The 23,926-nt window shown below is 33.2% G+C and overlaps 1 protein-coding gene across 1 annotated transcript in view; it reads right to left on the minus strand.

Moving 5' to 3' along the window:
• Window positions 1-23,926, minus strand: part of LOC114338112 (PAS domain-containing protein cky-1) — a 109,763-nt gene that overhangs the window by 27,834 nt on the left and 58,003 nt on the right. Inside the window, exons 4-5 of the mRNA XM_050662949.1 lie at window positions 22,904-23,088; window positions 15,058-15,164 (exon numbers count right to left, since the gene is read on the minus strand). Of these exons, the coding sequence (XP_050518906.1) occupies window positions 15,058-15,164; window positions 22,904-23,088 (292 nt within the window). The remainder of the gene's footprint in view (window positions 1-15,057; window positions 15,165-22,903; window positions 23,089-23,926) is intronic.

The following is a 23,926-nucleotide window of genomic DNA, read 5'->3' on the forward strand; positions in this document are numbered from 1 at the left end:
GAGTTTTTTGCAATAAAATATCGAAAACCCCTTTGTTTTTTTAATTGCTAATCAGGCGGGCGCGACACTGTAGTATAAGTGAGGACGTTTGAGTTTGCATAAATTCATTATCTCGAGAATGGGCAAATTTCAAGAGAAATCCTCAGACAGGTCGATTTTTATTTTTGAATTAGGACTATTTGGCATATATATAATACTAGTGACGTCATCCATCTGGGCGTGATGACGTAATCGATGATTTTTTAAATAAGAGTAGGGGTTGTATGATAGCTCATTTGAAAGGTTATTTAATTCTCTATTCAGTAATATAAACATTAACATAATTATTTATATAGGGTGTACAAAAAATTTTTTCTTCTATTTGTCAAATTTAATCAAAGTTAATTTAATTAAAAAAAAAATTGTACACTTTGTATAAATAATTATGTTAATGTTTATATTAGTGAATAGAGAATTAAATACCCTTTCAAATGAGCTATGACACAACCCCTACTCTCATTTAAAAAAATCATTGATTACGTCATCACGCTCAGATGGATGACGTCACTAGTATTATATATATGCCAAAAAGTCCTAATTTAAAAATAAAAATCGACCTGTCTGAGGATTTCTCTTGAAATTTGCCCATTCTCGAGATAATGAACTTATACCAACTCAAACGTCCTCACTTATACTACAGTGTCGCGCCCGCTTGATTAGCAATTAAAAAACAACGGGGTTTTCGATATTGTAGTGCAAAAACCTCTTTGTGATTTCATCAATCAATGTTTAAAGAATATCTACCTACCTTGGCAACTTGAACTTTTTAGATAAATGTGCGATTTAGGGTTAAAAATGGCCGATTTCGCAATTTTCAAAATTTTTAATCGCTTATATAACAAAAACTGTTAACTTAAGAGAAAAATCACCAAATACCTTTTCTCTTTGGAATGATTTAAAAAACCTAAAAAAAATTTGTTCGACGCAAAAAGAATAATTTTAGGAAAAACCCCTAATCTTTCCCCTCGCCTGGCAAGGTCTTATGCTCTTCAGAATCGCCTGTCATTGTACACATTTCTTCTAAATGACTTACTCAAACACATACTTAAATTTAAACCTTACAGGAGGAAGTTTATTTTACCCCCAAAATTTGCACTTTTCGATTCACCTGGTAGATACACGTGCACCGCTGATGCCTGCCAGGTCATGGCTTTTAGCCTTGGTGTGCTATGAATTATCACTAGATAAATTTCTAGCCTTACAGGACGACCGTTAGTCGGAGGGTTCACTAGCTCTTAGACTAAAAGCTTGCATAGGACTAGAGGTGATAACACTGACTACCAAATAAAAATAAAAATACATAAATAAAAACAATTCAAACATTAGGTAGGTATTAGTTTTACATTGAAATTTTTTATTGTATTGACTTACAAACAACTAGTTTCAATTTGTTTGTTTGAATACTTTATTGTTTTATTTAATTGTTACGTATTTTTTGTTATTAAATTGCTTTAAAATAAATTATGTTTGACTTCGTGTGTTCGTTTTTTTTTTAAATTCGCACGAAATAATAAGAAATATCAGATGATTCCATATAAGTTTGGGTGTGAATAGGGGTGCTGACTTTGGGTATTTTTGCGTTTTGTGCACCACCGCAAATAATGAAATATACCACCAGTGGTATTGAATGTACCACAGATTGAGAACCGCTGACGTAGATTGTTTCGTTTTCGATCTAGTAATTACCTACCGACAATCATAACTCTTGTTTTCTTTGTGTTCAGAGCCATTCCATATCTCTCTCAACACTGCGTAGTGCGATCAACCAAAATTTGCTGTCCGCAAGGAGTATTGTATCGTCTGCATATCTGAGATATAACTAATATGCTTTCATTAGTGTTTTATAAATATTCAATCCTGTTACTCCGTGAAGAAGCATAGGGCATCCACGAAGCTTCTCCATTCCCCTCTATTTCTGGCCATGGTTGCTATTTCTCACCAGGTTTTCTTCATACTTTTGTAGTCCTCTTCAATGATACTCCTCCATGTTTTGGTCGGGTGTCCTCTGCTTCTTCGTCCTACTGACTCCATTTGAGTGCTTGTTTTGTTATGTCTGCATTTTCTTTCCCCAGGGTGTGTCCCAGCCAGTTCCATCTTTTCCTCTTTATTGTTGTTCTGATAGGTTCTTGTTTGATTTTCCTCCATGGTACTACATTTGTTATGGTATTGGGCCAATATACCTTTAGAATTTTACGTAGACATCTATTTACAAAAACTTGGATTTTATTTACATTTCTGTCAGTTATTGCCCATGTTTCACTCCCATAAACTAGCACAGTTTTCACGTTACTATTAAATAGCCTTATTTTAGTATTTTGGCTAATCTGTGTTGATCTCAATATATTTGCGAGGGTTCCAAAGGCATGTTGTGCTTTTCGTATTCTCTGTTTAATATCTGCTTGAGCTCCACCTTTTGCACTAATTATACTGCCTAGGTAGCAAAATTCTTGAACCTGTTTTATTTCTTCTTGGTTGATGTATAGTTTGTCACAGTTAGATACTCCTATTCTCATCTCTACTGTCTTGTTCTAGTCTAAGAGCTAGAGCCGAAAAATCATCGTCATAAGTAATATGGAGTTTGGCATGTGAAATGTGTCTATTGTATGTTAATAATCATGACCCCTTTCAGGCTGACACCTCAATGGATACAGGAAGTAGCAATAAGGGATGAAAGGGGAAAGTTAGTGTAGTCTTTAAAGGTTTTCACCTCCTATTTTGTTAAACCTCCATCGATTTGCATGAAAATTGGTGACTAGTTAGAGCATTCCCCAAGAAATAAAAATGATTTGGTGCCAACTTGCACTTTTACTCTGGGGGTGGATACCACCCCTTCTCAGGGGTGAAAACTATTTTATTAAAAATAACCCCACAAATAGATAGAGGGACAAATTATAAGTAAAATTTGTTTTAACATGTTATTAAAATAAATCAATACTTTTTGAGTTATTAAAGATCAAAGATTTGTGTGTTTAAGAGCACATGCGTGAAGTTACGGATGATAAAAAGAACATATTAATTAATTGTGTGTTACTAAAATATTATTTTTATATTATTTCGATATTATAAATTTAGCAAAAGTGTATTCGAATATGTCAAATGTACCCATTATTGGACACCCCCAGTTTCTGGAAATATTCAGTTTATATTCATGGAAAAATTCAATTAAATATCGAAATAATATAAAAATAATATTTTACTAACATACAATTAACTAATATGTTCTTTTTATCATCCGTAACTTCACGCATGCTCTTAAATAGACAAATCTTTGATCTTTAATAACTCAAAAAGTATTGATTTATTTTAATACCATGATATAACAAATTTTACTTAAAATTTGTCCCTCTATCGATTTGTGGGGTTATTTTTAATAAAATTGTTTTCACCCGTGGGAAGGGGTGGTATTCACCACCAGGGTAAAAGTGCAAGTTGGCACCAAATCAGTTTTATTTCTTGAGGTATGCTCTAACTAGTCACCAATTTTCATGCAAATCGATGAAGGTTTAACAAAATAGGAGGTGAAAACCTTTAATTACTGCACTAACTTTCCCCTTTCATCCCTTATTGCCACTTCCTCTATCCACTGAGGTGTCAGCCGGAAAGGGGTTATTATTGTCAATATACAATGGTCCTATTTTACAGGACAAACTCCATATTACTTATGACGATGATTTTTCGGCTCTAGCTCTCCGTCTATTCGTGTTGATTTTAAGACCCATTTCTGCCGATTTTACCTCTAGCCTTCCTTAACATGCTCTTCATATCATCTATTGTGTTCGCTACGAAACAGATATCATCTGCGTATTCCATATCTGCTAGTTTCTTGTTCTGAAGGTAGTTCCAAGGGATCCCGTTTTTTCTTTCAATTGTTTTTTCCAGTATATAATTAAGACATATATGTATATTAAAGAGAAGTGACAGTATGCAACCTTGTTTTAAACCTACTTCTATTGTTATTTTATCTGTCATTTGCCCTTAATGCAATACCTGACATGTTGTTTGCTGATACATCATTTAAATGGCGCTTTTAAATGCTTCTATTCTTATTTGTTGCTTAGAAAGTATACGTAAGTGAAAAATTTCGTTTTTTTCGAAAAATCTTTTTTAAAAATGAACTTATAACCTTCATATTTCATGGAATATTGGATCTTATGGTGCTTAAAATATGCTTAAAATTTCAAAGCAATCAGTTTAATAGTTTAAAAGCTATTTTAAGTTACAAATAATTTTTTTTTGCAAAAGTATAAGTCAGAAAATAAAGAAGTTACAATAATTCTACAGATAGCTCAGGAAAGAAGAAGGTCTATTATATGAATTATTTTATTAAAAAAAACAAAGAAAAACAATTTTACATATCGCAAAATTATTTTGCAAAAACATATCGAGATTTTGCTTATAAAACAATTAGAATAATTTACTACTCAAATTGCGAAATAAGCCGGAATTTAACTTGAAAAATGATTTTATTGACGTTTCAACTTTCACTCCGGACGTCGTTATCCAAATATAAAATAGGTATTAATGAATTGAACAAAAATATTGTTGCTTAGTAAAACAATTCTTCCAATAATTTAGTATAGTTTGAGTCATTCATATCGGCAATTCAGACGTATATTATGCATTTTAAAGTAGAAGACTTTAAAATGATATTGCCAATATTGATGAGTTGCGTTCCTGGGACGACTATATCAACTTTTACTCAAGTATATCCGTCACAACAAAATCATAGCATGTGCTCTGTCTTAAAAAAGACAACCACATGCCACATGCAATGATGACAGTAAAATTTTCGTGTTAGTAATTCCATAGTAAATCAAGAGGAAAAACCAGGAAAAACCTCATGATACTATCCCGGTATTGCAAGTATTTGGTCTTACATTCAGTTTACTCTCAAAACTAACACCAAATTCTGATTTCATATGTATGTTATTTTAAATTATAAATAATATTAATAATATAATACAGATATATAAATAATACTAAAATATAAATTATGTACTATCATCGATATGTTATTGACTTACTAATCGTGGTATTTTCTTTTTACTGACTTCCTCTTTTAGTATGGGCATCCACATCCTGAACAATTGGTTTCATTTAGAATAATTAGAGCCGCTTCTTTGATTTTTCTCTTTTTACTATCAATATAGTCGTCCCAGGAACGCAACCCATAAATATTAGCAATATCATTTTAAAGTCTTCTACTTTAAAATGTATAATATATGTCCGAATTGCCGATATGAACGAGTCAGATTAAATAAAATTATTAGAAGAATTTTTTTACTAAGCAACAACATTTTTGTTTAATTTAGTAATATTTTGTTTTTTGATAACGACGTCCGAAGTGGAAACGTCAATAAAATCAACGTCAATAAAATCACATCAACGTTTTACAAGTTAAGTTGTGGCTTATTTCCCAATTAGAAAAGTAAATTACATAAATGCCACAGAGAAATAGTTTCAGAACAATATTTAGTATAACTGTTTAACCATTGCCTGCAGGAAGTTTATTTTTTCATATTTGGGAAGCTTGTATTTTTTCACAAATTTAAAAGAAAAAGTCGTCCTAGGACAATTTGGGAGGAAGTTAGTCCCTTTTTTTTTTAAATCACAACAGCTTTGTAACAATTACGATATCTAATTATCGTCATTTGAAAGTCGTCATCAACATACTTTAAATCTTTACTTGTGCCAAATTCGAAAAAGATTGTTTTTCAATGAAAGCATCCGCAAAGCTTCAAAACATGGTCCTCAAAATCGGGCTACTTTGAAACTAGCAAAAGTGATGAAAGGACCTATAGTATTTTTACTACAAAAGCAAGATTACGTAGGTGACAATTTCTGACGTAAAAGCACTGTCAAAACATTACAATGTGACTTTTCATCATGGCCACGTTAATGTCATTACTTGTCAGATATTTTTCTTTGTTTTTGTTTACTATAAAAATAATATCTATAATTCTTTATTCTAATTAATGATGTCAATCGGATTTCATCAATTGCCGAAATATATTAATCATATGCCAGAATATTTGTTAATGTTAACGAAAATAATGATATTCCATAACATCAACTCTAGAATTGAAATTTGTGTAGCACTGCTAAAATACGACACCAATACGGAACTGCCCGATCTTGTATAAGCGTCCACATGGTATTTTAATAAAAAAAAAAACGTAAACGCGATTACATTGAGAATATTAGAATTATATTAATTAAATATCCAAAAACATTTATCCAAAAACAATTATTGAAGTTCAATATTCCAAAAAATAATAATATTAGTTAAATATTTTCGACATTCGTACGCTACTCATACATTCAAACGCAAATGACAGTTCAGTGTTGCTGGTTACGGTCAATTATGCCGTGAGCTGTGAAATAATCTATTTTAATGATTATACCTACACTATGATAATATTGTTGCTAATTAATATATTTCGGCAAGTAATGAAAACCAATTGACATCATTAATTAGAATAAATAATTATAGATATTATTTTTATAGTAAACAAAAAGAAAGAAAAATATCTCTGACAAGTAATGGCATAAACGTGGCCATGATGAAAAGTCACATTCTAATGTTTTGACAGTGCTCATACGTCAAAAATTTGGACCTACGTAATCTTGCTTTTGTAGTAAAAATACTACAGATAAATTCATATTTAAAGGGAACATACAATTTACATGTAATTCCGCTCCACGCAGTTGGACAACATAAAGTTGTCAAAGAATTATATCATAAAAATCAAATACTCAAGCGGGCTACTGGATTCTGAACTATTTCAGCAAAATCGTCACTGAAAGTCGAATAATGTCGAATCGTACAATGTTGCCAAAATTATCATTTTTTGTTGGAAATGATTTCTTCAACTAAAAATGCCAATCTATTTTGTATTATAGTAACAGAGATAATAGTGATCTATTATAAATAGTAATATTATCGTAATAATAATTAGTCCATGTGGTGAGACCGCTCCCGTCTGGAAAAATTTCCGATTCGGTTTCTTTGTGGATTCCTATTCAAAAATGTCCCCTTTAAACAAATCTGAAGGGTACCGGGCGGAATTTTTGGGCAGAAATTGTTTAAACAATTTTTTTAAACAAATACAAAAGATCACGTTTTTTTGCTCTGGAACATATATTTTTAGGTTTTCTGGGTCATTCTAAACAGGAAAAGTATCTTGCAATTTTTCTTAAAAATTGATAGTTTTCGAGTTATAAGTGATTTAAAATCTGAAAAATACGAAAATACGCATTTTCGAGGCTTAAAAACTCATATTTAAATTAGTATTTTTGAGGTTGCCAGATACTTAAATTCAAGATTAAACATTCATCTTCAAGATTCTGAAGAGTGATCGCGTCTAACCTTAATTTATATCGTTGTTTTTTAATTGTTAAATATACGTGTTTATCTGATTTTTTGCCAGTGCGGCGAGCTCTATTTCAAAAATCTCCAATTTTCCTCCGAAAAATATTTTTTCTAGATTCTTTGGGACATTCTAAATAAACTAAGTTCCTTGTAATAAACGGGTTCCTTGTAATAAAAAATAAAGGTTTTAAAGTAATAAGCGATTTAAAATCCGAAAAATGCCAAAACAACGCTTTTTTGGATTTTAAATCGCTTATAACTTTAAAACTGTTAACTTTTGAGAAAAATGTCAAGAAACTTATTTTATTTAGAATGTCCCAAAGAATCTAGAAAAAATATTTTTCGGAGGAAAATTGGAGATTTTTTTACACCGTGGGATGCGGTGTATAAACCCCATATGTTACAATGCCGACAAAAAAATCTTTATAAAGTGAATAAAACGGATAGATCATAAGTACTATTATTTTAATTTTACAAATTAATACTTAATTTAAACCTGGATCATGAAGGTTAACATGATGAACAAATTAGAAGCCTTTGAGATGTGGTCATATCGTAGAATGCTTAGAATATCTTGGGTTCAACGCATTTCAAACAGAGAAGTCTTAAACAGGGTAGGTCAAGGCGAAGGTGATTTAACCAAGATGATAAAAAAGGCAAAACTTGAATATCTGGGGCATATAATGAGAGGTAGCAGATACAGGATGCTGCAGTTAATACTCAATGGAAAGCTCGACGGAAAAAGAGGAATTGGTCGGAAGAAATATTCATGACTCCGAAACCTTCGTCAATGGACTGGCTTATCAGCAGATCAATTATTAGATGCCGCACAATATCGAGAACGATATCGGCAAATTGTTATGGAAGCTACCCTGCCTAAAATTTGGGCACGGTACTTAAAGAAGAAGAATACTTAATAATAATAATTTAATTTGTCGTATTAATTTGCTATTTTATTTCGGAAGAAGCCAAATTTGTGGCTAATTCGCAACTGAACTAGTAAATTGATATGACAAAATATTAATTCTTTTGACTTTTGCGTTTTATTCATTTTGTAAATATTGTTTTTGACGTTACTGTATACGTGTGCGGCTATTCACCATAATATTTTCTCAGAAAGGTTTACACCGTTGTAGCTAAAATGTTTATTGATAAGTACTAATAAACATTATACTACTTACTACTATTTAGGAATATACAATAAACTTTATGCGAATTTAGTTTCTTTACCATTATGCAAATAACACCGTACCTACTTTATGCGAATTTAGGTTCTTTATTATTATGCAAATAACACCGTAATATTTTCCCAGGGTATGCGTAAATAACAACCCCTCTTTTGAAATAAAATGGCCTGGTAGATTTAAAAAAATTAGTTAAGTCTTGACTATCAACATCACATACAAAAAAAAATATATGTAACCTGATTAGTTCTAAAAGATAAAGCCTAATTATTATGAAGGAAAAATTAATGGTTTTTATTTCAGAGAAAAACAGTCAGTGATCCTTGCATATAAGTAAAGAAATAAGTTTATTGTATATTCCTGATTATTTCATTCATAGGAGATTCTGACCAATAGAAAGCTACAGAAATAAAAATTAAAGTGATAATTTTTGATAATATCCCGTCGTCAAGTATATTACGTCAGATGCCCTTCGTTGCAAAGAAAAAATACATTCAGTGACATTAATGACAATTAATGTTTTAAAAATTATAAAAATGATGACTTTCAACCGTCAAATATTTATAACAAGTGTTTGGTTAATTGTATTAATTTGTACTTGCATAAATAAATTACAATAAAATTTTGGTTTGAACAGTTTTATTCACGAAATAATCGCAGCAAATTGCACTCGATCTCTAAATTTATTATTGAATTTTTGCCCTCGTGACACTTTGACATAATTTCACTCCCCTTCGGATCGTGAAATTAAAACTGTCAAAGTGCCACTCGGGAAAAATTCGATAATTTTAGAGCTCTTGTGCAATTACTACTGAAAAGATTTGATTTATTAGGTACTACGTAGCAATAAACATTTTGCCTTTTTATTGCCTTTCGTTATTGTGTGCAAACTTTTCTGAGAAAATATTAAGGGGTTTTTTAACCGCCCAGGTAGACCGCAAGCTATAACATAATGGCGACGGTAGACCGCACAGTATAGCGGCACCAACAAATGAATAATGATAAAAGACAAATATGGAACAGGGCATACTTTTATTTATTTTCAAAATTAATGGTTTTGGTTTACAATAGTCCTTTTCAAATCCTGAAAAAACTTGAAAAATTTAAACGCAGAATGAAAGATTACATTATTACCGACGGCCCAAAGTTCCTTAGAAGAAACAAAAAGTCTCTTTTCTCTTTTTTTCTTCATTCCCGTAAATTATTAAAATAAACATAGAAGTTTTCAGGGACTTTTTGCCCTCGGTAACAATGTAATCTTTTATTCTGCGTTAAAATTTTTCAAAAATATTTATTAGTTTTTTTAGGATTCGAAAAAATATGCATTTAAACATTAATACTCTGGGCTAATTAGCAAAATACAAGGAAAAGTTATTGGAATCGAATCTTATTATTGTATGTATTAATAATATAGATATGCAAAGTCCGCAGATAGTGTGCTACTTTTTTTATAAACAAAATGGCGCCCGAAAATCGTGTTTATTTCAATTTTTGCTCTATAACTCCAAAGATTTTAACTTTAGACCAAAAATACCCAAATAAAAATTCACCGCAATTAAATTCTGCATAGAGACGTGTTTTTTCCGATTTACTTCGACGAAAACTTTCCCCGGAAAAAGCGGGTTTTTCCAACAAAATCTTTAATTTTCAACTAAACTTTTAGATAAGTAGTTGTTAATCAATAATTAAATAACTTAATAATGTAAAAGCACTTTCCGTATATATTATAATTCCAGAAGTCTATGGAAATTGAATGAACAGGTTAGCAACAATTAAAATGTTAATTAAAAATTTACGGTCGCTACAATAACGACAATAATTATGATGCATAAGAATAACTATGATTTTTTCATAAAAAGACACTATACCTATCTAATGTACTTTACAGAATTGAAATTGGACTATTTAAGCGGCTTCAGGAATATTTTAAAATTATAAACAATTTTTTGGTTTATAAACAAATAGAATATCTCGGGAAATATTAAACTAAATTAAATTGTGAAAACGGTATTTGAAACACAGCGGCAGGATGCTTCTTTTAAAAGAAAAAACGTTTAATTATGACGAGTGGTTCCTGAGATACAACCGGTCAAAGTTGACCGGAATTTACGGCAAAGATATAAACAATAGGATCATAATTTTCAAACCATCACCTTTTTATTTTTGTCCTCTTTCTCCACATCAATTTTCATATCTTTAAAATCCTCATAACATATATTATTATAATAAAAACTATCGATAATACGTGTGAAAATTGCCAAAAATAGCAAAATTCCAATCAAAAATTAGGTTGGAGAAAATGTAACCCTCAAAGTTCAAAATCGGTATACGTTAACAAAATGCATTTTCTCGGCTTCCCATGGAGCAATTTCCTTCATTCTTTTTTTGTTCCCTAATAACTCGAGTAGAGTCATCGAACTAACGCATTATTAAATGCCAAACTTGCTTTTGTTTTGTTGTAATAGATTAATTTATTTATAAGAACAGAAAATTACATATTTTTTCCAGTTGTAGGCTTTTTTTTAGATAAATTTACGACAAGTGTACCTTTTAAAGTTAAAAACATAAATATTCTCATTTGAAAGCTGTATAATTATTTAAACAATTTTTATTTAAACAAATTAAAATATTGTGTTATCATAAATAAATTAATTTATTATAACAAAACAAAAGCAAGCTTGACATTTAATAATGCGTTAGTTCGATGGCTCTACAAAAGCTCGAGTTACTTGGGAACAAAAAAAAAATGAAGGAAATTGCTCCATGGGAAGCCGAGAAAATGCATTTTTTTAACGTATACCGATTTTGATCTTTGAGGGTTACATTTTCTCCAACCTAATTTTTGATTGGAATTTTGCTATTTTTGGCAATTTTCACACGTATTATCGATAGTTTTTATTATAATAATATATGTTATGAGGATTTTAAAGATATGAAAATTTTTGTGGAGAAAGAGGACAAAAATAAAAAGGTGATGGTTTGAAAATTATGATCCTATTGTTTATATCTTTGCCGTAAATTTCGGTCAACTTTGACCGGTTGTATCTCAGGAACCAGTTGTCATAATTAAACGTTTTTTCTTTTAAAAGAAGCGTCCTGCCGCTGTCTTTCGAATACCGTTTTCACAATTTAATTTAGTTTGATGTTTCCCGATATATTATATTTGTTTATAAGCCAAAAAATTGTTTATAATTTTAAAATATTCCTGAGGCCGCTTAAATAGTTTAATTTCAATTCTGTAAAGTACATTAGATATGTGTAGTGTCTTTTTATGAAAAAATCATAGTTTTTCTTATGCATAATAATTATTGTCGTTATTATAGCGACGGTAAATTTTTAATTAACATTTCAATTGCTGCTAAACTGGTCATTCAATTTCCATCGGCTTCTGGAATTGTAATACAAACGGAAAGGGCTTTTACGTTACCAAGTTATTTAATTATTGATTAACAACTACTTATCTAAAAGTTTAGTTGAAAATTAAAGATTTTGTTGGAAAAACCCGCTTTTTCCGGGGAAAGTTTTCGTCGAAGTAAATCAGAAAAAACACGTCTCTATGCAGAATTTAATTGCGGTGAATTTTTATTTGGGTATTTTTGGTCTAAAGTTAAAATCTTTGGAGTTATAGAGCAAAAATTGAAAAAAACACGATTTTCGGGCGCCATTTTGTTTATAAAAAAGTAGCACATCTGCGGACTTAGCATATCTATATTATTAATATATACAATCATAAGATTCGATTCCAGCATTAAAATTGCTGGTAAATAACTTTTCCCAAAAATGGCCTATTCTCCGATAATCAGCCCAGACTATACCCAAAATTTTATGCACACGCTCTTTATTTTGAAAATGCAGAGACTTTAGAGAGACGTGACAACCCTGTTAAGCGATCAGTGTACGCTCTTCAGCTACTTTCGGGCCTTTCGGCCCGACTCGGGCGACAAGGAGAGGACTTCGCAAAAGAAGCATGTTGTTTGCTGCGTGTCAAATAATTTATCGTTATTGTATTTATGGTGTCGTGTCGAACTTTTAACTGGTCCGCTGTTTTAAATGTAGGTTCGAGGCCCTGTGTATGAGCTCGCTATGTTCCATTTAAATCTGAATCTATCTGTATATTAACTTTATCGGTGGTTCTTGTTTATGGATTCAGATGTTCCTTTTTTAATGTGTACATACCTATTGTTTGCGTAAGTTCATTTTTAATAAAGTTATTAAAATTTATAAAAAACCGAAATTTCTGACTTACTTTACAATTTTCTTAGCAACAAATAAGGATAGAAACATTAAAAAACGCCATTTTGAAGGTTTTTATGTGACTTTCAAATACTTCACTTTTTGCTTGCTGATAGATAAAAAAGCGAAAATTGCCCATTTTTACATTAATTTGATAACAACTAATAATTAAAAGGCCAAAAAATCGACAGCAGGAGATACATAGGTTATAGAGGTCAATACTATTTAAAACAACTCCTAATTTGCCTGGCTGGATCATTATCACGAGAAAACTCTTATTACACTAGATAGTCTAGTGGCAACATAGAGGGTCCCCTGGACACTTTTAGTTCGCCGCGATTTGATGGTGGTATTATAGGTTTTTTGGGTCGCTGAATCCAATGGAAGTGGTCTGGAAGCCCAAATGTGGTGCGTTTAATTGTTATTAACAAATTATGGTAAAATTAGGAGCTTTTCAGGAATTATTAGAAGCCCTGTAATTAAATTGATAGTGTTAAGGTCTTCTCTGGTGTATCTTTGGTCGCTGAATCGAATGCGACTAGTCGCGATTACTCAAAATGTGTTCTTATTTGTTAATAACAAAAGAATTGTTTATTCGCCGAAAAGCTCGAAATGCGCTATATACAGCAAATTTGTAGTCTTTTTCATAGTATTTTTATACGCTAAATCGATTGCCACTAGTCGTGATAGCTTAAACCACGTTCCGACTTTGTTATTAATAAATTATTGCAAAAATAACGGTTTATAGTACGTCCACTCACGATTATTGCCTCTAGATTTTAAAAAACCAATTGGATTGACATGAAATTTGACGTACAAGTAACTAACATATCAAACAAAAAATGTGATACTGTGCCTATGTCTGCTTTTACCCTAGGGGTGACTTTCACCCCTTTTCGGGGGTGAAAAAAGAAACCTTTAAAATAAGTCCGGAAGTGGATAAACTGATTAATTCTAAGCAACTTTTGTTCTATACAGTTTTTTCACTAAAGCCTGGGTTTCCTCGAAAGCGGCACCGACAAACTGCGACTGTAACATTGCTATGAATTACGTCAGATTACGGTGAAAAATTCAAGGTTTCTTCACTGCGGCAATGGAATGTGCAAACTCAGCAAGCGTTGGCTTATAACGCATCATTGGAAACCACCGCTATTATTTTGCGTGGTACAGTTTTTTATGACGTCATTCATCGCAGTGTTACGCTCGCAGTTTGTCGGTGCCGCTTTCGAGGAAACCGTGGCTTAAGTCAATACTTTTCTAGTTATTTTTGTTGAGAAATGAAGATATTCACTCGCAAATAACTCGAAAAGTATTGACTTAGTGAAAAAACTGTATGGAACAAAAGTTGCTTAAAGTTAATCAGTTTATCCAATTCCGGATTTATTTTAAAGGTTTCTTTTTTCACCCCCGAAACGGGGGAAACTCACCCCCTCGGGTAAATGCACACATCGGCATAATATCACTTGTTTTGTTTGACATGTTAGCTACGTGCATTCCAAATTTAATGTCATTCCAAGTGGTTTTTTTAAATCTACAGCAAAAACCCTGAGTAGACGTACTATAAACAGTTATTTTTGCAATAATTTATTAATAACAAAGTTGGAACATGGTTTAAGCTATCACGACTAGTGACAATCGATTTTGCGTATAAAAGTACTATGAAAAAGACTACAAACTTGCTGTAGATAACGTATTTCGAGCTTTTCGGCGAATAAACAATTCTTTTGTTATTAACAAAATAAGAACACATTTTGAGTAATCTCGACTAGTCGCATTCGATTCAGCAACCAAAAATACACCAGAGAAGACCTTAACACTATCAATTTATTTACAGGGCCTCTAATAATTCCTGAAAAACACCTAATTTTACCATAATTTGTTAATAACAATTAAACGCACCACATTTTGGCTTCCAGACCACTTCCATTGGATTCAGCGACCCAAAAAACCTATAATACCCTCATCAAATCGCGGCGAACTAAAAGTGCCCACGGGACCCCTATGTTACGACTAGACTAAGACTACTAGTCTCATAAAGGGATGTTATTGAACCGTTGAAATTTCAATAGTATAGCTTTTTATATCTTGAACGTAACAATAAATAGCTACGTACGTAATATGTATAATTGAATAAAAACAAGCAAATACCAACGCTCTACTTTTACATAATATAAAGTGCATACCTCACAAGAATAGTGGGGGCATTTACACGATTTTTGTAATACTTACTGAGACGATGTTTAGTTTGGGCCTCACGCGTGCATTCCCAGTGCAGCAGCCGGTACCAGGACACCCCCTGCAGCTCGGAGCGCGGAAAGCCCAGGTAGAATTCGCCGCTGAAACACAAGTGTAACAGTTGTCGTGATTTATGGCATTGGATGTCACCGGCTCTCCCGCGACCCCGTGACCTGCACCGCCCCACGCCCCGCCATCACGAGCAGACGTTGATTTATAGCACGAGCGAACAAAGCCCCATAGCACACCGGATCGGAGTCTACCTCTACTTCTGCCTCATAGCGCACCCACCAGTGCCGTACAGTGCGAATTCAGTTCACACCACAGAGAAACAACCGTTTACTGCACAAATCCAATAACCATGGCTTAATCCTACCTCATTATACAGACAATTTTGCAGGAGAAACTTTAAACTGAATTTCTCCATACTCTAATCTAAAAACAAAAACTATCTTTAGTCTAGGCGCCAAATAGAGGTCACCGTGTCCTTTTCAATTCTGATGGACAAACTCAACGGTTTCTTATGGATTTTTGGCTGCTGATTACGAATTTCGAGGGTAGATTTCGACCTGAGTGGTCAATAATTTGTTATAAACGATTTAATTGTTTATAAGGCTCTGGCTCATAAACTAAAAGAGATAAAAAATATGTTTCAAATAAAATTTGTTCCTTAATAAAAAACGAAGAAAAAACGTTTACTACACTTAAATCCAAGAATTAGAACTCAAGATATTGTAAAATTAGTGCACAATGCAAATTGCAAATTGAAAAATAAGTATTTTTCGAATCTTTATCGATCGTAACTTCGCTTCTACGCAAGCAAATGAGATTTATAAGGTCTCATTTTAAAGTTTAGTTAATAAGCTTCCAAACAAAATTTGCTAAATTACTTTATCTTCATTTGTTTTAAAGTTATAACCGTTTGAATTTATAATTTTCCTAAAAAAATTGTACATTAATTTGTTTATCAGGGTTTCAAACAAATTTGAGCTATAAACAATTATACTTTAATTAATAATAATGATAGAAGAACTCAAAAGGAACATTATGGGCTTGCGAAAATGTTCCTAAGTTTATTTTTGGCCAAGATATCGATATTTTAATGGCACGCTATGAGGCGTAAGATCGACTCACTGTCAAGTATTTTTCGACGCTTTATCGATCGTAACTCGGCTTCTACGCATGCAAATGAGCTTTTCAAGGTCTCATACTTTATCTTCATTTGTTTTAAAGTTATACTCGTTTGAAGTTATAATTTTCTTAAAAAATTTGTACATCAATTTGTTTATAAGGGTTTTTAATAAATTTTGAGCAATAAACATTTATACTTTAATTAACATTAATAATAGAAGAACTCAAAAAGAATATTATGAGGTTAGAAAAGTGTCTATTAATTAAGTGTTTAGTCTATCAATTAAGGTTTAAAATGAGACCTTGAAAAGCTCATTTGCATGAGTAGAAGCCGAGTTACGATCGATAAACCGTCGAAAAATACTTGAGAGTGAGCCGATCTTGCGCCTCATAGCGCGCCATCAAAATATCGCTATCTTGGCCAAAAATAAACTTACGAACAATTTCATAAGCACAAATTGTTCCTTTTGTGTTCTCCTATCGTTATTGTTAATTAAAGCATAAATGTTTATAGCTCAAATTTGCTTGAAACCCTTATAAATAAATTAATGTACAATTTTTTAAAGAAAATTATAACTTCAAACGGGTATAACTTAAAACAAATAAAGATAAAGTAATTTAACAAACTGAAGCTTATTAATCAAGCTTTAAAATGAGACCTTCTAAGGCTCGTTTGCATTCGTAGAAGCCGAGTTACGATCGATAAAGCTTCGAAAAATACTTATTTTGCAATTTGCATTGTGCACTAATTTTACGATACCTTGAGTTCTAATGGTTTTATTTAAGTTTAGTAAACTTTTTTCTTCGTTTTTTATTAAGGAACAAATTTTATTTGAAACATATTTTTTATCTCTTTTTAAATTGTTATAAACAATTAAATTGTTTATAACAATTTTTTGACCACTCGGATCGAAATCCACCCTCGAAATTCGTAATCAGCAGCCAAAAATCCATAAGAAATCGTTGAGTTTGTCCATCAGAATTAAAAAGGACACGGTGACCCCTCTGGCGCCAAGACTACTTTACGTATTTTTTATTCTGAGCACATTTAGAGTATGCAGAAATTCAGTTTAAAACCGTCTACACACGCCCTGACAACCTGACCTCTTGAGACGACAAAATTCCCTGACCATTTTTGTCAGGGTCGGCTCTACACACGTCCTGACCAAAGTATCTGACAAAACGTAAAATTATTATTTTACTTACATTTTGTCTAAACATACTGTGTATAAGCCGTATTTTTTAATTTCTAACGTTATAATTGGGAGTACCAAGAAGTGTAACGTTTTAAAATATACAACTTCAAGTATGTAGTAAGTTCCCATAGTTAACACGTAATTTGTGTATAAATAGATAATTAACGAATACGGAAAGAACGAAATAAACAACGTATTACAAAGTACCCCGCAAAAACCTTATGGAAATTAGGTCCCAGTGGATTTCGTTCATACTTTGGGAAAATACTCTTTGAAGCATCCTGATAAAAAGTTCTCATGGGCAGAACTCAATCGAATGAAGGATTTTCAAGATATAGAGGCACAAACTCGGAAAATTAAAAGATTTACTGGATATTCCAATTCCCTGAGTTACTGGTTATCTGGCAACATGTAGAAGTTTGGATCAAGGAAAAGTACTAGTAGTCTAGGATTTTTTCCTGGCTATACAATGGCGACCTTTACTTTGACCTTGACCTTCAACGGACGTCATCTTCTAGAGTTTCGAGGGTTTTCGGCATTAAATTGATATAAACAGATTACTCATGGGTTTTTGGGATCGCTAAACACGAATATTCCATCAGAATTTACCTCCTTAGGACGTGGTGGCCAGGGCCACTGCAAGGGACGTCATCTTCTAGAGTTTCGATGGTTTTCGACATTTAATTGATGCAAATGAATTACTGGAGGGTTTTTTGAAGTCGCTAAACACGAATATGCCACCAGAACCGACTCCCGGAGCACCTGGTTTCCAAGGTCAATGAAAGGGGTTCCTGGAGTTTCGAGGGTCTTTGGTACTACATTAATGCAAACGGATTAGTTATAGGTTTTTGGGGTTGCTGAACACGAATACGTGATCAGCATAGACACAGGAGCACCTGGTGACTAAGACAGGTTATCTTCTGGAGTTTCTGAGAAATCAAATGGAGGAATTAAATGGATTACTGCTAGGTTTTTAACTCCAGAAAATAACCTGTCTTAGGCACCAGGTGCTCCTGTGTCTCTGCTGATCACGCAGTCGTGTTCAGCAACCCCAAAACCTATAACTAATCCGTTTGCATTAATGTAGTACCAAAGACCCTCGAAACTCCAGGAGCGCCTTTCATTGAGAAACCAGGTGCTCCGGGAGTCGGTTCTGGTGGTATATTCGTGTTTAGCTACCTCAAAAAACCTCCAGTAATTCATTTGCATCAATTAAATGCCGAAAACCATTGAAACTCTAGAAGATGACGTCCGTTGAAGGTCAAGGTCAAAGTAAAGGTCGCCATTGGATAACCAGGAAAAAATCCTAGACTACTAGTACTTTTCTTTGATCCAAAATTCTACATGTTGCCAGATAACCAGTAACTCAGGGAATTGGAATACCCAGTAATCTTACAATTTTCCGAGTTTGTGCCTCTATATCTTGAAAAACCTTCATACGATTGAACTGTGCCCATGAGAACTTTTTATCAGGATGCTTCAAAGAGTATTTTCCCAAAGTATGAACGAAATTCACTGGGACCTAATTTCCATAAGGTTTGTGTGGGGTACTTTATGGTAAATTGTATATTTTCTAAAATTTCCGTTTTACTTATATTTTTTCTAAACCTAATGTGTATAAGCCGTATTTTTAAATTTCTAACGTCATAATTGGAGTAATAAAAACAACATATTACATTATACAGCACTAGGTAGTAAATTATGTTCTCTATATTATAGACATAGACCTTAGCATAGTTAACGCGTAATTTGTATCCACCGCTTTACAACAGCAATCCGTATAGATTGTTAACAATAAAATTATTCATTCGTGTTGGAGTCAGAAATCAGGCCAACAACGCTACACAGGTCCTGACACGACAAATTTGCCAGGATGTTGAAATAGTAAGACCACCCGACAAAATCGGTCAGCCTGACTGTCAGGATTACTCATTTTTGTCGTACTACAGACCTACATACGCTCCAACAGTCAGACCTAACGTTGTCATTCTTGACAGTCAGGTGCTTTTGTCAGAGAGTGTGTAGACGGTTTAAAGTATCTCCTGCAAAATTGTCTGTCAAATGCGATACGAGGATACTAAGCCATAGTTATACAAACACTGGACAATATGACGGAATAGTGTAAAATATTCTTCAAAGGTACTTTTATAACATAAATTCGATTAAATGTTGAATGAATGTAAAATACATAATAGATGTAACTTTCATCAAAATACTACAAAATTAATAGGCAAGAATATAAACTTACGTGCATAGAAATCGGCGCACTTAAAAATTTGGTCATTTTTGATGTCTCATATTTCCTAAACCTATTGGCCGATTTAAGTGATTTTTTGAACATGTTATAACCTGATTCTTTAACAATACTATTGTATGGACACTTTTAAATTCAGCAACCCGTTCTTCTACTATTATAATTGAAAATGAAGAATCTGTAGGTACACACTTTTAATAATTTTGCATGAATTTGTTTTGAACTGATCTAAATACAGGAATGATCTGAAATATCTGATAACCAAAGATCTACTTTTATGCGTGCTCATCAAATCATGTAGGACAATCCTAAAAAATAAAAAGCCAAATTTCTTAGCACCATCCCTTGTCGAACTAATAAACTTATTGAACAACCTTATACTTTGTTATAAATTGAATGTATATTTCCGTTATATTGACAGTATTATTGATATATTTGTCAAAATCTTCGCTAAGAAATAAACGAGTATAACAAACATTTGTGCAGTAAACGGTTCATGTAAGTAAAACATTATATAGCAAGACATTTTTATTACAAAAAATTCAGTGCCTACAACATAATTACATTAAGCCTTTTCTGGAGAAAAATAAAAAAAGAAAGATATACATTTTAAAATGCAAATTTCCTCTAGAAATTTTCAAATTTTGAAATGAAAATTTTTGAAGTGCAAAATTTGAAATTTTTAATGTTAAAGAAAATTCAGGCTGTTCGTGTTGTTGAATCATTTTATCCATATCCTCTCGCAATATCTTCTAAACGAATACTTTTCTTTAACAGTTTTCATATTATACAAGAGACATTATACTTATTGTTAGTCATAAAGGCATATACATTGTATACATACACCAGATTATTTTCCAGACTGAGTTAGACTCAATCAAAATAATATACCTATAGAATATTGGATCTAAGGATCACATATCTGATTATTGTATATTGTATGTTAGACAGATACCACGCATTGGTTTGAGATTTTTAGCAATACTTAATTTAGCTTTATTATGAGTACGTCAAGAAAGTACCTGGATTTTTATTTTTTCGATCGTTTTGATTATTCCTATACGTATCCCTCTTGCGTACAATAAGTAGATAACATCCTTTAATTTGACCTTGCCAAATGCCCTCTTTGCCTTCTTAACGTTGACGAACCATTAATATGCCAATTTGTTGTATTCTAATGATTTCTCTTGCACGCCTCATTATAAATATAGTGTAGGTGCATGTTCTTGCCGACCTAACACCTTTTTGTTCTTCTACTCTCTTCTTCTTCAGATTGCTTGCATCCACTATTGGACAAAGGTGTTTTTGTAGTCTTCTCTACTACGACTGTGCTCGCATGGTCTCCAATGTACAATGTTTCTCTACTACCTTTTGATGTTTTGGCGTGCCACGTGTCCTACCCAGTTCTATTTCATTTGCGCATTTCTTCCAATTACATCTTCCACCTTCGTCCTGCTTCGCACATCATAATTTCATATATGTTCGCTCAGAGATACTCCTAACATAGCTCGTTCGACTGCCCTCTGTGTTGTTCTCAAACTATTGGCTGATGCCTCGCTAGTGTCATCGTCTCCATTCCATAGGTCATACCTGGTAGAATACAACTGTTAAATACCCTTTTCTTTAGATTTATTGGTATCTTTTGATTTTCAACACATCACTGAGTCTTGCTACTGCTGCCCAAGTCATTCGGATTTTTCTAGTTATTTCTGCCGTCTGATTCAGTTTGCCTAGTTTGATCGTGTGACCTAGGTTTATATACTCTTCGACACTTTCGATCTCACTTCCATCTAAGGGTAAGAACAGAACAAATGGGTCGCGGTGGAGGTGGAGGTGTAGGTCGCGGTCGATGTCAATATCCATGTAAAACAAACACATTGTAGTGAATGGAAGAGAACAGAGCACGTAAGTCGCGGTGGAGGTTTAGCGCGATGCCATCTAGGAGGTTTACATCGATGTTTTTGAAAATAAAATGAGTTTGTTTTACATGGATGTCTACTGCGCGGCCTACAAGGATGCTTCCCTGTGATTGGTCCGTTCGAAGTCAAGTTGTCATTAACTGCGCTATCTGAGTTGATACTTTTTATAATATAATCCCTGTTTTGTATTCAGTTTATTTTTGAATTTCTAAAGTAATTAAATTCAGTAAATTTTTGAAATATGAAGGAGGATCTGATTATTTACAGCTGACATTTCATCACTATCTTCACTTGACTGACACAACATCGCAAAAGCACAGTCTTTTTGTCATTCAAATTTCATTAAACTACTTCAATTGATAGTGGTTCTAGCTCGACTGACAGCGCAGGTGACCTCCTTGCTATGTGCTGTTGACATCGACCGCGACTTAACTAGTAGCATCCACCACGACCTCCACCTCCACCTCGACCCACTTGTTCTGTTCTTACCCTAAGTTGATTCTGATATCTTGATTTGTCATCACTTTTATTTTATTTAAGTTCATTTTTAAACCGGACTTTTTCAGATTCCTATTTAAGCTCCTCTAGCATGTAGACTAGTGCCTCTGTATTGTTGCTTATGAGTACTATGTTATGGCTTAAAATTTCTGCCATCAGTTTTAATTTCACGTTGTTCCCAATTTAACTTCTTGAACACATCGTCTAATGCAAGAGTAAATAATTTTGGAGAGATAGTGTCTCCCTGTCTAACTCCTCTCTCCGTTCTTATTTTGCTTGTTGTTAGACCTTCTGATACATTTATTTGCATAGTTGCATTGTCGTATATGTATTTGAGGAGTATTCAATAATATCTAGAATCAATCCTTGCGTTATTCATGCCTTCTAATATGGCCCAGAGTTCTATGGAATCGAATGCCTTATTGTAATCCACAAATGCCAAATGAAGAGGTTCATTGTATTCGTTACATTTTTCGATAAGTGTCCTTATTGTCTGTAGGTGTTCTATGGTACTATAACCTTTGTGGAATCCCGGTTGTTCAACAGGCTGGTAACTATCGAATTTATTTGAAAATCTGTTAGTAATTATTTTGGTGAGCAGTTTGTACGGATGTGGTAACAGACTTATTGGTCTGTAATTTTTTATAAGTACCTACATAATAAAATATACTCTTAATATTTTAATTTCCATATGCTTTCTAAATGAATATGAATATCTGCCCAGAAAAGTCGTTGAAATATTCCTACGGCACTGGTGGTTTAAAACAATAGATGAAAAAAGGACATACGGAACTCGGATGAGCCGATACGCTTACTCGTACATATATAGATAAATGACTTACTTGGTATCGATATGGATAAACCGCATGTCCATAGAATGAATGGATGTAAATACGTTGGTGGCACCCTGAACGACACACTCCCTGGTTTCGGGCATGGCGACCGGGGTACACGTTGCTAAAAATACTGGTTCGTTGCGACTACATAGTGGTAAAAAGGAGAGGTATCTTCCTTGAACTAAAACTACCTGAAAAAAACGAAAAAAAAATATTAGAAAGTATGGAAAACACTACAATATAATAATGTTAATTGCTGTACCTATAAATATAATGGCAATCGCCACGAAAACGAAGGGTAGTAAGAACTCCAGGAGTTTAATTAAGATGTCGAGGTTGTAACGTCCTGATCATAGCAGACCATTAAGCAACACCACACTGCTGGGAGAAACGAGGAGAGAAATTTCTTGAACATCCCTTAGAATATTCAAAAGAAAAACGTCCACCGTTCCATCCATCAGAATGGTGCTCTGCCCGACTGCTTAGCCCTGGGTTCGTTCCCTGTTCATTCTCCCTTCACACCCATCCCAGAAAGGTACAGGAAATAAAAAGTTCACAAAATCATGCTATATACACTATATTTATTCAATAAAAAAATTAACAAAATCATACTATTATTATGTACAGGCAACAAAAATAATTTTCCAAAACTGTGACAGAGACCTTGCCGATTACCGGTATAAAAATTATTAAGGTATAAAGTACTCAGCTTTAAATCATTCCTTTAGGAGTCACACAGTTCTTAAGGAAGGGTTCCAATCTCTGTAGAACGTTGTTGCTGCTGATAGTTATGGGGAAGTTTTTGAGAGCTATCTTGTAGAAACCATTCTTTTGATGCATCAGTAGTTGGACCCAAGGTACTGTGGGCGGTTGCAAGTCAGCTTTGCTCCCCATGGTAGTGTGGGCTACAGTTTGCTTCCCAAGGTAGTGTTAGGCTACAGCTTTCTTCCCAAGGTAGTGGCCGTATATCTAATGGCCTAAACACAAACACAATTTGTGCGGATATTGCTGCTCATTTGAGTGGTAATG

Source organism: Diabrotica virgifera, chromosome 10 (assembly GCF_917563875.1).
Source record: "Diabrotica virgifera virgifera chromosome 10, PGI_DIABVI_V3a".
Classification (NCBI taxonomy): domain Eukaryota; kingdom Metazoa; phylum Arthropoda; class Insecta; order Coleoptera; family Chrysomelidae; genus Diabrotica; species Diabrotica virgifera.